General features: G+C 43.6%; 1 protein-coding gene across 7 annotated transcripts in view; it reads left to right on the forward strand.

The window, feature by feature from the left end:
• LOC137358615 (STE20/SPS1-related proline-alanine-rich protein kinase-like) overlaps positions 1-16535 on the forward strand; it is a 103907-nt gene that overhangs the window by 68293 nt on the left and 19079 nt on the right. For 4 of the 7 annotated variants that reach the window (XM_068024690.1, XM_068024684.1, XM_068024689.1 and 1 more), the window contains 5 exons: positions 819-886; positions 3477-3529; positions 3936-4004; positions 4543-4607; positions 11322-12882. In XM_068024690.1, the coding sequence (XP_067880791.1) occupies positions 819-886; positions 3477-3529; positions 3936-4004; positions 4543-4607; positions 11322-11393 (327 nt within the window). In that variant the 3' untranslated portion in view covers positions 11394-12882. Of the gene's footprint in view, positions 1-818; positions 887-3476; positions 3530-3935; positions 4005-4542; positions 4608-11321; positions 12883-16535 lie in introns of those variants that run through there. The other 3 variants (XM_068024687.1, XM_068024685.1, XM_068024688.1) reach the window with 2 other exon arrangements.

Here is a 16535-nt window from a genome sequence, read left to right on the forward strand (position 1 = left end):
CTAGGGCAAGAAAGTGGAGAGTGACCCATGTCTGTGGAACCAACCCCACCAAGGATGTCAACGCCTTACAATCAGAAGGGAGTGGAAGTGAGAAGAGAAAGAGGCCCTGGCTATTACACACAGCTGCATTTTCTGACTTATGCAGTTTCTGAGCAATAACTCCAGCTTTGTTTTGTGTGTTAGATTAGTACAAAAGCCAGAGGCAAACAGAACAAGGAAAAATATCTGGCAAAACTCACACTAATGCCGGCTGAAAAGTACAGATAAGAAATAGACAGTTTGTTGGGGTGACAATGGTAAAAAGCCAGAGCTTCCCATGGTTAATGCATGATCCTGCAATCCTGCTGACAAGGATTCAGCTCCAGTCCCTCACACTACTGACATTTTCACAAACATTTTATATCACACTGCTATTATTAGCCAATAAGCTTGTACCCCTGAAGAGATGTAATGATAAGACTGGAGATATATAGACAAATGCGACACTAAGAACCTGTTGTGCAAACCTATGGACTGGTGATAATGAAAGGATTAAATCTTTCCAGAGTGCAGTTTTCCAATATAGTTTCAGAGTTTCTGTTACCAAACCCAGGCTGTTTCCAGTAATCCTTTTTGGGATTTGGAGTAGTGCCTCAAGAAAAGTGCCCTCATACAGTGAGCCAAATGGTACATTGTCACAGTCTTCTTACAAACATATCTTTTCTAACTTTCAGAAGCTAGCAGTGTAGCCCAAGAGTTATGGTCACATCTCCGAGGATTAGGATGGGACAAAGACACACGATATTCTAACTAACTTTAAAATTTTTGTTTTTTTATAGGAACAATCGGAAAGTCCATCTCATCTAAGTAACGAGGATGGTTCTGTCCATCTAGTCCTGCGACTAAGGTAAGGAGGATTCGGCCTTCACTAAATCTTAGAGTCATAATGGCACAGAAGGAGGCCATCTGGCCCATCGCATCCATGCTGGCTCTCTGCAGGATTCAGTCCTATTCCCTGGCTCTATCCCCATAGCCCAGTAAGTTTATTTCCCTCAAGTGCCCATCCAATTTCCTTTTGAAATCATTCATCGTTTTTGCTTCCACCATCTTCATAGGCAGCGCAAAAAAGTTCTTCCTCACATCTCCCTACATCTCTTGCTCAAAGCCTTAAATCTGTGTCTTGTAGTCCTCGTACCATCAGCTAATGGGAACAGATTTTCTTTGTCTACCCTATCCAAACCTGTCATAATCTTGTACACCTCCTATCAAATCTCCTCTCAATCTCCTTTGCACCAAGGACAACAACCCCAGCTTCTCCAACCTAACCTTGTAGCTAAAATCCCTCATCCCTGGAACCATTCTGGTAAATCTCCTCTGCACCCTCTCAAGGACCCTCACATCCTTCCTAAAGTATGGTGACCAGAACTGGACTAACTCTAGATGCAGCCAAACCAGAGCTTTATAAAGGTTCAGTATAGCCTCCTTGCTTTTGTACTCAATACCTTTATTTATGAAGCCCAAGATCCCATAAGAACATAAGGAATAGGAGCAGGAGTAGGCCATTCGGCTCCTCAAGTATGCCCCGCCATTCAATAAGATCATGGCTGATCTGCCCCAGACCTCAACTCCTCTTTCGTGCCAGTTCCTCATAGCCCTCAACTCCCTGATATTTCAAAAATATATCTACCTCCTCTTTAAATACTTCCAGTGACCTAGCCTCCACAACTCTCTAGGGTAGACAATTCCAGACATTCACTACCATCTGAGAGAAGAAATTCCTTTGCATCTCAGTTTTAAATGAGTGTCCCTTTATTCTGTAACTACGTCCCCTAGTGCGAGATTCCCCCACTAGTGGTAACATCTTCTCAACATCTACCCTGTCAAGCCTCCTCGGAATCTGTACGTTTCAATAAAATCACCCCTCATTCTTCTAAACTCTAATGAATAAAGGCCTAATCTGTTTAGCTGTTCTTGATAAGTCAACCCCTTCATCCCAGGAATCAGCCTAGTGAACCTTTTCTGAACTGCCTCCAAAGCCAGTATATCCTTTCTTAAATATGGGGACCAAAACTGTACGCAGTACTCCAGGTGTGGCCTCACCAACACCCTGTACAGTTGTAACAAGGCTTCCCTATTTTTAAACTCCAACCCCCTAGCAATTAAGGCCAAAATTCCATTTGCCGCCTGAATTACTTGCTGTACCTGCACGCTAACTTTTTGTGTTTCATGCACAAGAACACTCAGATCCCTGTGCTGCAGGTTTTTGAAGTCTCTCTCTATTTAAATAATAGTCTGCCTTTTGATTCTTCCTACCAAAGTGCATGACCTCACACTTTCCTACATTAAACTCCAGCTGCCAAGTTTTTGCCCACTCACTCAACCTATCTATATCCTCTTGTAGATTCCTTATGTATCGTCAGCAAATTTGGAAATATTACACTCTGCCCCCTCCTCCAAGTCATTAATATAGATAGTAAATAATTGAGGCCCTAGGACTGATCCTTGTGGCACTCCACTAGTTACGTCTGTCCAACCTGAAAAAGGCCCATTAATCCCGACTCTCTGTCTTCTGTGAGTTAACCAATCCTCAATCGATGCTAATACCGTGAGCTCCTATCTTTGCTTTGCTAACTACTTTCTTTATTTCCTGCCACCTTTAAAGATTGATGCACATGCACCCCAGTTCCCTCTGTTCCTGCACTCTCTTTAGAACGGTACTATTTAGTCTATATTGCCTCTCCCTATCCCTTTTGCCAAAACACATCACCTCACATTTCTCTGTATTAAATTCCATCTGCCACTTGTCTGCCCATTCTGCTAGCCTATCTATGTCCTGTTGCAGGAGTTTGGTATCCTACTCACTGTCTGTCACACCTCCAAGTTTGGTATCATCAGCAAATTTTGCAATTTTACTCTGTATTCCAATATCCGAGTCATTTATGTATATTTAAAAAAAGTAGTGGTCCTAGCACTGAACCTTGAGGAACACCACTGTCTATCATGCTCCAGTCTGAAATATAACCATTGTGGAAAGTTCCTTGCACGCACTCCCTATCTTTTGAGTGGAATAAGCTGTGTTGATGATGGATGAAGTGGTATCTGTTCACCTCGGATGAATACAAGTAGCACATGTGCTGGATTATAGCATCTCTGCCAAAGCTTCCAATGGAGCAATTAAATGAGACAGTCCGAAAAGGTGCTACTCCTGATGTTGGTCATTGGGAGAGGGTCCAGAACTCTCATGGAGAGAGATTGACGGTGACTGTGAAGGCTAGGTCACTCAATCCTCCTAGAGGGGATAATGGGGGAATGTTGACCTAAGTATGGGACTTAGAATGAGTGGGGGTAGGGGAATGAGGGGGCAGATTTTCAAAGGAAAATGATTTCAAACTCTGAAGGGAAGTCCTCCCATCAGTGAAAATGTCCTTTAGAGCTGGAAAGGTTAATCCAGGTGCTGTGTCACAATTTCTGTATTAACTGTTTTAATATTTACACAGGAATTTACGAAGGGAGTTGAACGACATCAGATTTGAGTTCACTCCAGGGAGGGGTAAGTCCCAGTGTGATTATTTATTAAATTAGAGATTATCTGTCATCAGAAGATTAGACGAAATCATTTTCATTTAGTGGCTGGTTATAGAATGGCATCAACAGAGACCGGGGACCAAATCACCCTTGTATTGTCTTGGTTCGAAATGGGGCATGGCTCAGGAAATCTAACTGAGAATGGGGCAAGTAACCAAATAATTGAAAGGAAAGGAGAACAACTTTAAAAAAAAAGCTGCAGTGGGACCCAACTGTGTCCTGGATCACAATGAACAATGGACAAGGGGAGTACATTCATTGACTGTTAAGTTTAAGCATCAGACTTTGTTGTCCTGATCTGTATTAATGATTACACTAATTACACACAATTCTTTGATACCAGAACTGATTTCAAACATCTGTCCCTGTAGACTCTGCGATCGGTGTTTCTCAGGAGCTCGTCTCTGCGGGTTTAGTGGACGAGTTTGACATGATGGTTGGTAAGTCTCAACTCCATTGTATTCAACTTTCAAATTAATTTAAAGGCAGTGCAGCAGTCAGGATACTATTGGCCTCAGTGCCTCTGAGCTAGGGAGGGAGAAAAAAAAAAATCACAGGGTTCCCACCCACAGCAATGCAATTGGCCCAAATGTCCCAGGTTCAGGGGGTGGGGAACAGAAAATCAGGCAGAATTCTCATTCCTAATCGCTGTCCAGTGATTTATCCCCTGCCTCCGACATGCTGTTTGTAAGCTGCCTGTGTGGATATTGGTTTGGCAATGATGCTCATCATAGCTATATAGCCTGCGAATACTCAGTCTAGGTTCACACATGAAGTTTGACTACAGAGAGCTGCAGGCACCATTGGAGCCTGACCACAAGCACAGTCCCTTCAAGAGAGACTGGGGGAGGGGAAATCCCCCCTCCAATGTGTTGCCTTGAGGGCTGTGTCCCACCACACCCCATTCACTGGTTGTAGAATTGTTGGACGAAACAATCTCCTGTTACCTGACAACCTTTTTTTCTGTTGTTTCTTTAGTAGCTAACAACCTGCAGAGACTAATAGATGATCCTCATTCAAACAGGAGCCTCACATTCAGACTGGTAAGGAGACCAAACAAACACCCTCTCTACGAACATCTCAGATGTTTAAATATTTAAAGGGCTGCACACAGGCAGTTTAGTGTAAGTTCATGGACTGGCAGCACCTGATTGTTTTTCCTAACTCTTGACAGGTTTATCATTTTAAAGTTGGAGAATTAATTCTCTGTAGCACGCTAAACCATGACTGGCCAAACAGAACTGTCTAGGCCTGGTCCAGTTTAACATTCCTAAAGCTGCAGACTTGATTCCTTCTCAGAGCAATGCTTTAAACAGCATACCCTGGGGGAATCTTCCTATTACCCCACTAACTGTGGTTCAGTCATCTAAAGCAATACTGTACCTCCCTTTTACATGCAAATCCTTCTACTACTCCAGGATTAGCCGCTCAATGACAGGTATCCCTGTCCTCTGCTTCTCTCCATTGTCATCTCAAACACTAACTAATCTTGATGCTTCCACTTTAAAAATGGAGGCCGTCCAAGTTGCGAATCCCACATCCCACAGGGGAGTCAGTGGCGTGCTGGTATTGTCACTGGACTAGTAACCCAGAGACCCAGGTATTGCTCTGGGGACATGGGTTCGAATCCCACCACAGCAGAAGGTGGAATTTGAATTCAATTAATAAATCTGGAATTAAAAAAGCTAGTCTAATGATGGCCACTGTCGATTGTTGTAAAAACCCATCTGGTTCACTAATGTCCTTTGGGAAATCTGACTGCAGGTCCACAGCAATGTGGTTGACTCTTATATGCCCTCGAAATGGCCTAGCAAGCCACTCAGTTCAAGGAAGCCACTCAGTTCAAGGGCAATTAGGGACGGGCAATAAATGCTGGCCTGGCCTGCGATGCCCACATCCCATGAATGAAAAAAAAAATCCTTGCCACTGTCAAGCCCACCTATTTTCCTTGCAGCAACATTACCTGCTTCTACCTCAGTCCTACTGTCAAACACTTACCCACTACCAGGCTCTGTTACTCCAGTGTTCCTTTTGTTGGTTGCCCAAGTTTTACCCTTTACAAATTGCAATATCCAAAACTTGGCCTCCCACATCCTCATCTGTTCAAAGTCTCACTCTCCTGTGCTCACCAATTTTTTGCTGTCTGGTTATTGTCCACTTTTTGACGTGCTCTGTGGTGTTTTATTCTGTCAAAGGTGCTGTATAACTCTAAGTTGTTGCTTGGCTATAATGTTTTCCTTAGTAAATATTAGTGAGCTTCCTGCAGCCTGTATTGATAGAAAGCCCTTTACTGACCCAAGTCAGAATGACACCTTGACGTAGACACTTTAACTGCTCACTAAATAGATTCACAGATTCAATAATATTATTTGGTGCTGGTGTGCAGTGGCTGACACACAGCCTGAGCAACAAGTGCCCTTTTATCCATGCAGTGGGTTAGCACACTTTGCTTTCCACTCTGGGATCAGAGTTTGCATCCAGCCCAGACTCATAGGATGAGAGGCTCATGACTGGCTGGAATGGTCATAACTGACATGACTGGGCAGTCTCAATCCACACCTCAGTCAGCTTAAGGCACAAATCAGCACAACTTCACGACCTCATTGAGAGGTCCATGGTGGCCATTCGTTCGGTTTTATACCAGACAATCAGATTTTTAGCTGGTTTGTCCGCTGTCCGGTACCGGATGCCTTTATGTCATTATATTAGGGTTAGGATGGAAGGATCATTTAAAGAGGCATGAACCTAAAGTAATTTTGCAAAATACAAGAATCTAAAGAACAATGACTAGCCAGGAATACACTGCGATTCAGTTTGCTGTTTTCATCAACGTTTTTCACTTGAACTTAATCCATTATACTCACAAACACAGGTGGTTTTGGTGCATTTTTTTAGTTGTGGGCTTGTGGAATGGAGGCCCATGATGATGTAATCTCCGTGCATGATGATGTCATTTCTTTGCGCGGTGACATCTTCCTCCTCGTGCCACAGTGCTGCCGGGTCTGGTGTCCAGTATTCTTGGCCTCTGGCAGTGGTCACCCTAGAGAGGTCATGGGTAACTGATGTGGGAATGGGGGAAGAAACATGATTTTGATACAATGGGGGTGCTTTTCTGAGCTTGGGGCTCAGACACACTGTTGGGTAGAGGAGGGAGAGCTTCACTGTGTATTTAATTGCTGTATTTGATCTGGGAATGTTTCTTGCTATAAGTGGGCACCTGTTTTTTTCCCCCCCCCCTCCCATGGCTATTGAAGCCAATTGTAACACTGGTATCTCACTCAGCTAACTCAACAGAGACCAGGGATCAAACAGAGACAGAAAGCAGGAAACTCTAGGCCAGTTAGCCTAATATCTGCCATTGGGAAAATGCTAGAATCCATTATTAAGGAAGTAGTAGCAGGACATTTAGAAAATCATAATTTAATCAGGCAGAGTCAACATGATTTTATGAAAGGGAAATTGTGTTTGATAAATTTATTCGAGTTCTTGTAAGGATCTAACAAGCTGGGTGGATAAAGGGGAACCAGTAGATGTAGTGTATTTGGAATTCCAAAAGACATTTGATAAGGTGCCATAGAAAAGGTTACTACACAAGGTAAGAGCTTATGGTGTTGGGGGTAATATATTAGAATGGATAGAGGATTGGTTAGCTGACAGGAAACAGAGAGTAGGGATAAATGGGTCATTTTCAGGTTGGTAAACTGCAACTAGTGGGTTGCCACAGGGATCAGTGCTGAGGCCTCAACTATTTACAATCTATATTAATGACTTGGATGAAGGGACCGAGTGTATTGTAGCCAAATTTGCTGATACAAGAATAGGTGGGAAAGCAAGTTGTGAGGATGGCACAGAGAGTCTGCAAAGGGATATAGACAGGTTAAACAAGTAGGCAAAAATATGGCAGATGGATATAATGTGGGAAAATGTGAGGCTATCCACTTTGGTAGGAAGAATAGAAAAGCAAAATATTAAAATGGGGAGATAGAGAGACTACAGAATGCTGAGGTACAGAAGGATCTGGGTATCCTCGTACATGAAACACAAAGTTAGCATGCGGGTATAGCAAGTAATTAGGAAGGCAAATGGAATGTTGGCACTTATTGCAAAGGGGATGGAGTATTAAAGTAGGGAAGTTTTGTTACAACTCTCCAAGGCATAGGTGAGACCACATCTAAAGTACTGTGTACAATTTGGTCTCCTTATTTGAGGAGGGATATACCTGCATTGGAAGCAATTCAGAGAAGGTTCACTAGCCTGATTCCTGGGATGAAGGGATTGTCTTATGAGGAAAAGTTGAGCAGGTTGGGCCTATACTCATTGGAGTTTAGAATAATGAAAGGTGATCTTATTGAAATATATAAAATTCTGAGGGGGCTTGACAGGGTAGATGCTGAGAGGATGTTTCCCCTCTGGCATGGGGGGGGGGGGGGGGGGCAGAATCTAGAACTAGGGGGCACAGTTTCAAAATAAGAGGTCTCCCATTTAAGACTGAGATGAGGAGAAATCTCTTCTCTCATAGGGTCGTTAATCTTTGGAATTCTCTTCCCCAGAGAGCAGTGGAGGACGAGTCATTGAATATATTCAAGGCTGAGATAGACAGACTTTTGAACTATAGAGGAATCGAGGGTTATGGGGAACAAGCTGGAAAGTGGAGTTGAGGCTAAGATCAGATCAGCCATGATCTGATTGAATGGCGGAGTTGGCTTTAGGGGCCGTATGGGCTACACCAGCTCCTATTTCTTATGTTCTTAAACCTGGGACCTTCTTGGTCTATCTATTAGATCCATCACACCATCCTTAACCACTAATGCGGATTCTTAGTCATTACATATAATTCAAGGCTGAAGTCAATAGATTTTTGGACTAAGGGAATCGAGGGATATGGGGACCAGGCAGGAAAGTGGAGGGAGGCAGAAGATCCACCATGATCTTATTGAATGGCAGAGCAGGCTTGAGGGACTGTATGGCTTACTCCTGCTCCTATTTCTTATGTTCTAAGCCATCAATGGGAGATCTACCACCTCATTTTACTGGTTTGTTTACATCTTAGCAATTTTAACCCCCAGACTCTTCAGTGTACATCATAATTCTACATAGGGCCTCATCAGTGTTCTGAGATTGCAAAAGGTCTTTTGGGAATGGTTTGATTTTCCAGTTAAAGTAAAAATGGTTCTGAAATGACGTGATTTGAGTGAAGTTGGTACATCAATGATTCTGAGCTCTGCTCTTCTCTCAGAATAACATGCAGTTCATGACCACCACGAGTTATCACTCATGCCAAGCCCGTGATCTGAAACTGCTGGGCGAGCACGTGCAGTAAATGGTGTGAAGATTGTTCTATTCTGACTGACAGATCCAGTCACCAATTATATGCTCCCGATGAAACACTTCTTGGAAAACACATTGCCAAGAAATTGGGCTTGTTAGTACCAATCTTTGGGCGCAAGTATCCTTAAAGCTCCAAAATTGCATCCATGGTACATGCGCACACTTGTGGGGCGAATCACACCAGACGTCATATTGGTGAGGGCGTTAGCGTGCATGCAATTAACGGCTGTTGGGGAATGCACAACAGGCAGACTCTGGTATGCAACCCATGCACACATCAGCAGCATGCCCACAATGAAAGCTATGCTACCACACAAAATATAATAGAGCAGACCATTGGTGTGCTGAAACAATATTTATGTTACCTGGACCCTCTGGAGAAGCCCTATAATACTTGGCAGAGTGGGTGTCAAGATTTGTGGTGGTCTGCTGCATGTTGCACAACCCTGTCATCATGAGGGGCTGCCCTTGCCACCAGCTATACAGCGAGCAGCTGAGGAGCAGGGGCATGAGGAGGAAGAGGAGGAGACGGAAGAGGAAAGGAGGAAACAACGTAGACAGCCCCTTTCTGCCCACGCTGTCAGTGAAGAACTCATCTGAGTGCAATACCAGTATTCACAACCCCAATTCCCCAGTCACCAACAGTCCCACACCTTACCTCTGTCACTGACCATCACAGTGTCCACTTGGCCACCACGCAAAAATAAAAGCCACCACAAAATAAACATTTCAAACCAAATTTATAAATGAAATCATATATTGCATTCAAAAGTCAACCTATCACCCTTGTGCATTCTGAAGAAGGGTCAATGGCCTGAAACGTTAACTCTGCTTCGCTCTCCACAGATGCTGCCAGACCTGCTGAGTATTTCCAGCATTTCTTGTTTTTAACTTCAGATTTCCAGCATCTGCAGTATTTTGCTTTTATTATACCCTTGTGCATTCCCCTAGTCCCTGTTTTTCACGTGCCTTTACTTGTTCTAGTGTTCCTACACAGTGCTATCCCAGTGGCATAGCTGATGGAAGGATGCTGAATTTCAGTGGAGGACACTGCAGATGGTCGTGCAGAACGACCGAGCAGCTTTGGACCGAGAAGGCTGGCTGTAGATTGCACTATCTTGATGTGCGCAGCAGCAGTCTGAGCTGGCTGGCAGGAAGGGCACAGGCAGAGTGACAGGGTGAATGCTGTCTTCCTGATGGAGCATAGTAGGTTTGTGCTCCATGGAGCTACTTCCACTGTTGGAAGACAGATTACTGGACTGCTGTGCCAACCTGGTGAGCATACAGCACCTGTGCTATGCTTGCCCCTGGTGTCTGACCATGTGCAGATCCTGAGAGAGTGAGGGTTTAAGGGCATGTGGGATGTGCGAAGGATTAGGTATGATGATTATGTCATCTTCATTGGTTTCAGCCTCGCTGCTGACCACAGCTTCAGCATTGGACATTCCAATCACAGTCAGCACCATCTCCTCCGCGGAGGTTAGGACATGCAGGCATTCCTGCTGCTTCCGGTTGTGTGCTACCTTGTCCTGCAAGTGAGGGAAGTGTATCAGTGAGTGTCATGCCATCTGTTTGGCTGCCGTGGCTGTCATGGTTGACTGGCTAGCAGTGTGTGCAAGCTGAGAGATGTTGGTGTGAGGCTTGCGGCAGTGCAAAGTGTGTGAGGTGAAGCATATGAATGTTAGGTATGAATGCTGATTGATAGATTGTTGTTGGTGAGTGACAGGGGTGTGGTGAATTGAGCAGTGTGTGAGGCTAATGGTGCAGTTGTAAGGATATGGCATTTGAAGATGCATTCACTGACCTTGACCACTCGTGAGGTTGTTGAGCTTCTTGCGGCACTGCATCCAGGTTCTTGGGGCTTGACTCCTGGAATTGACATCCACGGTTATCTGTTCCCACTGCCTTCTGAGTGTATGTCTGGTGGGCCTCCCGGCCCTCCTTTCCACAAATCCATCAAGGCCTCCAGTGCAGTGTCTGAAAACTTTGGAGCCTGCTCTCTCCTATGTTGTACCATTGTTCAATGTTTCACAGGTCAGATTCACTTTCTGCACCTGCTGCAGCCACAATGCATCACCCCTTTAAGCAGTGCAGGCTAGCTTTAACTGGTGCTAGGCAGTTACGAGTTTGGGCTCCCTGCTAGTGTGTGCAGCCAATGAACAGTGCTGGCTGCATGCAGCAATCATTCAAATGAGCAGGAAGCATAAAGTTGATGTGCTGCCTGCATTACATTGAATATGCAGGTTAATTGCGCATTGCAATCCCCGCACCTGGTTTCAGGGGTTATCCAATTTAGCCTCCAATGTAACCACATTCCACTCCTTTGCCTACCTCCATTTGGCATCTGCTGACCAATCAAGATGTAAAACTAAAGGATTGAAAGGAATGCCAGCTGGAAGCTCACTCTTTCCCCCTCATTCTCCTCACAGGTCTCTGGCTGTGAGGGTTACAGCCCAGACGAAACCAAACTCATTGGATTTGCACAGCTCAGCGTAAGATGACGATTCTCCTCAGCAACTGGTACCAAAGAATTCTGGGACACCTCTCTATCAACACGACCTGAACCTCCCCTGCCCCTCCCCAAGAGCACTTTATACACGCTGTTTAATTATCATGCTTCAACTAATCCTCTACATACTATCAATACTGTAGTAGTAATAGCTCAATATTCGACAAAGGATTTTCAAAGATTGTCAAATTACCTGGCACTAGAATCAGCTCCAATATCTTAACCATATACAATGGGCTCATGTCTCCTTGAATAGAGCAAAGCGTCTTAATTCAGTTCTGGAATTATAAAGAAAAGCCATTTTATCTCCCTCCCCCTTGCAGCCTAGATTCAGTGTTTGAAGGTAAGAAACCAGAGAAAGGTCTCAAAACATGAATGCACTCTGTCCATTTCATTTAGATTATTTGTCATTTAATTTACAGGATTAGTGTCATATTTACTTCTCTTCTAGACCTGTTAAGTATTGGGATATGAAAAGTGTTAACTGTGCTGAATTTTCCTTAAAGGTGGGTGTACATATGCTGCAGTACCACTGGGTATAAGGCTGTATTGCATTTACAACAATAAGACAATTTAGTGTGGCTTAACCATTTTCACATCATAGGAACTTTTAGTCACTAGTTAAAATAGGGGAAAAATGAGTCAATGGCATAGGAAGATTAAAGCGCTTCTATTTATAAATGGCTAGGCTACTGTTCCTCCGTGCGCAAGTAACAGGTTAGGTGCTGCAGCAGTGAGCAGGGTTTCGAAGGATTGTTATCAGTGAGCTCTTTACCAGATAAACCCTATGACTGGAGCCCCATCAGTCACTTGTTGCAGCAAAACAGGCTACTTAGGATACCTTTCTCAGAGTTACCTTAAACATCTGTTACCAATAGGATTTTCTCTGCAAACCCTGAACTTAGACCACCTATTAACAAGGTCATGAGGGTTTAAAAGGAACTTCAGACTAATTTTGGTTCAGGCTCATCAAAAGAATCCACAGTATAAACTCCATTTGTGTAGTTCAGTCTTGCTGTTAAATGAACATGGACAGAAGAGGAATATGAAAACTAGTCATTATGCACTATGATGGGGTTTGAAATCTGAAATGTGGCTCTTCAGTACTGTACAGTCCATTGGCCTTTGTTCTGTGTGGAATCTACCTGGATTTAAGGATGTTTGCTCCCTCATAACTCTCCCCTGATCTTAAGTGGCTCAACTAGCGAAACAAAGGAAATTTTAAAGATCTAAAAGCACACTTACCATTGCTCACTGCTTGGTTTGGAATCCAATTTATCGCACATCTGCACCCAAGCTCGTCCCAGAGAATGGGTTTCAGCACCAGTGGCTAGGTGAATGAAGGGAGTTCATTCTAGTGGGTATTTCTGTGAGTGAGTCAAGGAGTGACAAGATGATGGAGGAGATGTTTGTGGGGCAGAATATTTCTCTCTGCTGTTTAGAGAATATTAACATGTAGATATGATCTATATTTTTTTTTAAATGGGGTGGGGGAGTGGAAGGGTGGGGAGAAACTGGGGTCGTAAACCCTAGAGAGCAGATGAATGATTGACCTATTCCAGAATTCTTCTATTCAAGGAATGTGGCATTTCCAAAGTAAGGTACATGCAGATGCAACGTCATGTGTTTCTTGAATGCTGTCATGTCTCGGCTTCAGTCCAGCCACAATCCATATGCCAGTAATGATAGGTTCACCAACCCATAGAACTATGGGGAATACCAGGCAAGTAGCACCTCTCTGAATTAGACTTAAATTTGCACAACACATACTTAGAGTACTTATTCTGCACTTAGTAATGGCATGATACTTCTTATGGGGAGGACGTACACCTTGATAAGGGAAATTCAACTTTTCGTGGACCTTCTCATTACATGAAAGTAAGACTTGCTGACTGCAACTTCAGTCATACAAATTTAAAGGATCCCTGCATACTACCTTCCTCTGTTAGAATTCTCCTGTTCTATAGTGTGATGCAGTGATCCAACTTGTGCTCGATGAAGATGATGAAATAGCTGATCTGTGAAAAAGGAGCCACCCACCTTACGCCCTGCTGTGTGTCAGGATCCAGTGTCAGAACAGTTTGGCAGCAAGAAGTTGTAAGTTTGACTGTAGCTCAGCTCCCATGTACATTTCAGGGCGGGAAATGGTTACTAGTCATTTGGGGAGGAGGCAGAAGTGTTGAAGTGAGAAGAAGGTTCCACTCTCAAAAACCAAAGAATGATGTGGACCATTGGCCTGGAAAATTTCAGGAAATATGGGGTGTAAACCCAATAAATCAGAGTGACAAGGAATCATTTTCATGAAATGAAACCCAGACAGTGTAAAGATCCACCTAATTGTAGAAATGTGACTAGTCAATGGAACTTCTCCTGTTCCAGAATACTTTATAGGAGTCATAGTAACTTTATTCAGAAGCTGCAGGACAACACTCTGAGCCACCAGTTAAAGCTGGACTAGCTGACCATGTCAATGATGTTTTCAGCTTGGCTGGAAATAGAACAAAAGCCGATTTTATCTTAATATCGAGTTGCCTGTAAGGGTCAAGTATGTGCCCTCCAGAAAGTAACCACCTTCAGATGGGTTTTATTCAATCCTATTGTCAATGAATGTCTCAAAGACATTCTCAGTAGGGTAACAGCCAGTGTGGGACCCAGACACAAACCAGGATGGATCCCTGACCTGTACTGAGTTAGCTGAAGCAATTGTTGGGGTGCAGCAATTTTCCTCACTATTCCTCTGTTGGGGTGAGGCGGCCAGCCAAAAAAAGAAAAATCAGGGTTTCCACTGCATGTCACGATCCATTGAGACCAGGGGCAAGTTGCCTGACTTTGATGAGAGGGCAAAATCAGGCTTAGTTATGACACTTCCATAGTTAAATAGCCTGACAATCACCGTCGGAGGCTCGCACACGAAGAATGGTCAGTTGAGTGAGGTGTTAAAAGTGTGCCCACACCTGGTGACCCAATATGTGCGAACCTGCAGGAGAGGTGAGGAGAAATGAAGATTAAAGAGGCAACCAAAATTTGGGCAGATTAATACTGAATGCTGTTAGCCTCCCTCCCCACCCGACAAATAACATCCATATGTAAGGAGCAGACTTTCTTCAGGAAAGTGCTTAGCTCTCGAGTTTTAGACAGATTTCAGAATGAATCAGACACACTGTACATATATATGGCAATAGACAATGTTATGCTGCAAATGGGACTGCAAAGTCTTGCCAGCCTGCCTAAATACAAGAACTGAATTACAAATACACACTTGGTCCCTCACTCCAACTGAAACCAGTAAAACCCTCCCTTCCCCCGCCGCCGCCCCCCGCCCAGGCAGTTTTACGGAGTTTGCCGAGTTCAGTCTGATTGTGTGTACAGTAGGATCAAAGAAGATAGTGATCAGTGCAGAGAAATACCAGAAGGAAACAGGTGGATGTGTTCAGAAGAGAAGGGAGGGGACAAGCAGTACCTCAGTCCAAAAGCAAAATTTGAAGGGAGTGGGGGTTGAGGGAGACAAGGGGAGGACAGGCTAAATTATATAGGATCGTTTAGCATTGCACTATTCTTTTCTCAGCATTATGGTATCAAAGTTCATAAACTGGGATACAGAATGGGCCACAGTATTCCAGGATTGCTGGGGGGTGTTTGATTTAAAGTGGGCAAAGAGGGTGTGCATCACATTTTATTCTAAACACAGCTGTGGAGTAGCCAGTTTTCTGAGAGTGGGACAGTTCCTTTGTCCCCAGAGAATAAATTATAATGGTTTGCTGTAGGGTTGCCACCTGTCCAGTTTCGAGCCAAGTATCCAGAAATTATGATATAAACCTGATACCAGCAAGCCCAGATTTTATGATCAGCATTTTCTTTAACACCAGCACTTACCACTGATGTTAAAAGAACACTAATCAGGAAACTTGGGTGCCAAAGGAATGAAAAAAATATTTCCTGTTTACATTGCTTTATCATGATGTGGAAACAATTAGAGGTAATTGAGGTTTGTGATGGATAATTCCTTAGCAGTACAGCAAACCTCAACCTCAAGCCACAATCCCACACATAATCAGCATCATTTTGGTAAAATATGGCAACCCTAAACACGTGATTTTGGGATCTCAAAATCATAGAAAGGAAACCAAGTTCTGTTCAGCAACCATTAAGTGGCTATGACTGAGGAAAGTGCCTTGTATTACTGCTTTCCATGAAGGATATACTTGGTACTAGATGTGTATGAAGCATTGTAAGGATTAGTATACGGGTTTCAGTGTATTAATGCTGCTGTTGTTTACATCCCATGGTTACTGGATATACTGTATCCTCTTCATGGAAGATTGCAGAAATTGTGACTAATATTTTATTTAATTGTCCTTGACGTGAATGTGAGGAATTGTGAAAGGATTCAACTATTTTACAAATGATTTTTGTTCTTAGACATTGTAAAATGTGCCAGTAACCAGCTTGTTGCACTAATGTAAAAGCTCTTACTATGGCAGTGACATGTGCAGTTGTTTTTTTTTCAATTAAGTATTTGGTTATCCATTTAGGCTAGGGTTGTTTTCCTTAGAACAGAGAAGGCCGAGGGGTGACTTAATTGAGATGTACAAAATTATGAGGGGGCCTAGATAAAGTAGAGAGGAAGGACCTGTTTCCCCAAGCGGAGAGGTTAATTACCGGGTGCACAGATTTAAGGTGATTGGTAGAAGGATTAGAGGGGACATGAAGAAAAACTTTTTCACCCAGAGGGTGGTGGGTGTCTGGAATTCACTGCCCAGATTGGTGGTGGAGGCAGAAACCCTCAACACATTTAAAAGTTACCTGGACATGCACCTGAAGTGCTGTAACCTGCAAGGCTACGGACCAGGTGCTGGAAGGTGGGATTAGATTGGGCGGCTAGTTTTTTCAGCTGGTGCAGACACAATGGGCTGAATGGCCTCTTTCTGTGCTGTAACTTTTCTATGGTTCATTTTGCAAACACTTACTGCCACATGCATCTACCGTTACAGTATGAAGTTTACGCAGTCCTGGACCGATGTGTTCTTTAACCCTAAACTACGGACTATGGCAGAGGGGGATGGTTAAATTTGGATACAAGCAGATCAGTCCAGGATCTGTTCTGAGCAAGTATTTGCCTCCAACACAAAGGTGT

This window comes from Heterodontus francisci, chromosome X (genome assembly GCF_036365525.1).
Source record: "Heterodontus francisci isolate sHetFra1 chromosome X, sHetFra1.hap1, whole genome shotgun sequence".
Taxonomy (NCBI): Eukaryota; Metazoa; Chordata; class Chondrichthyes; order Heterodontiformes; family Heterodontidae; genus Heterodontus; species Heterodontus francisci.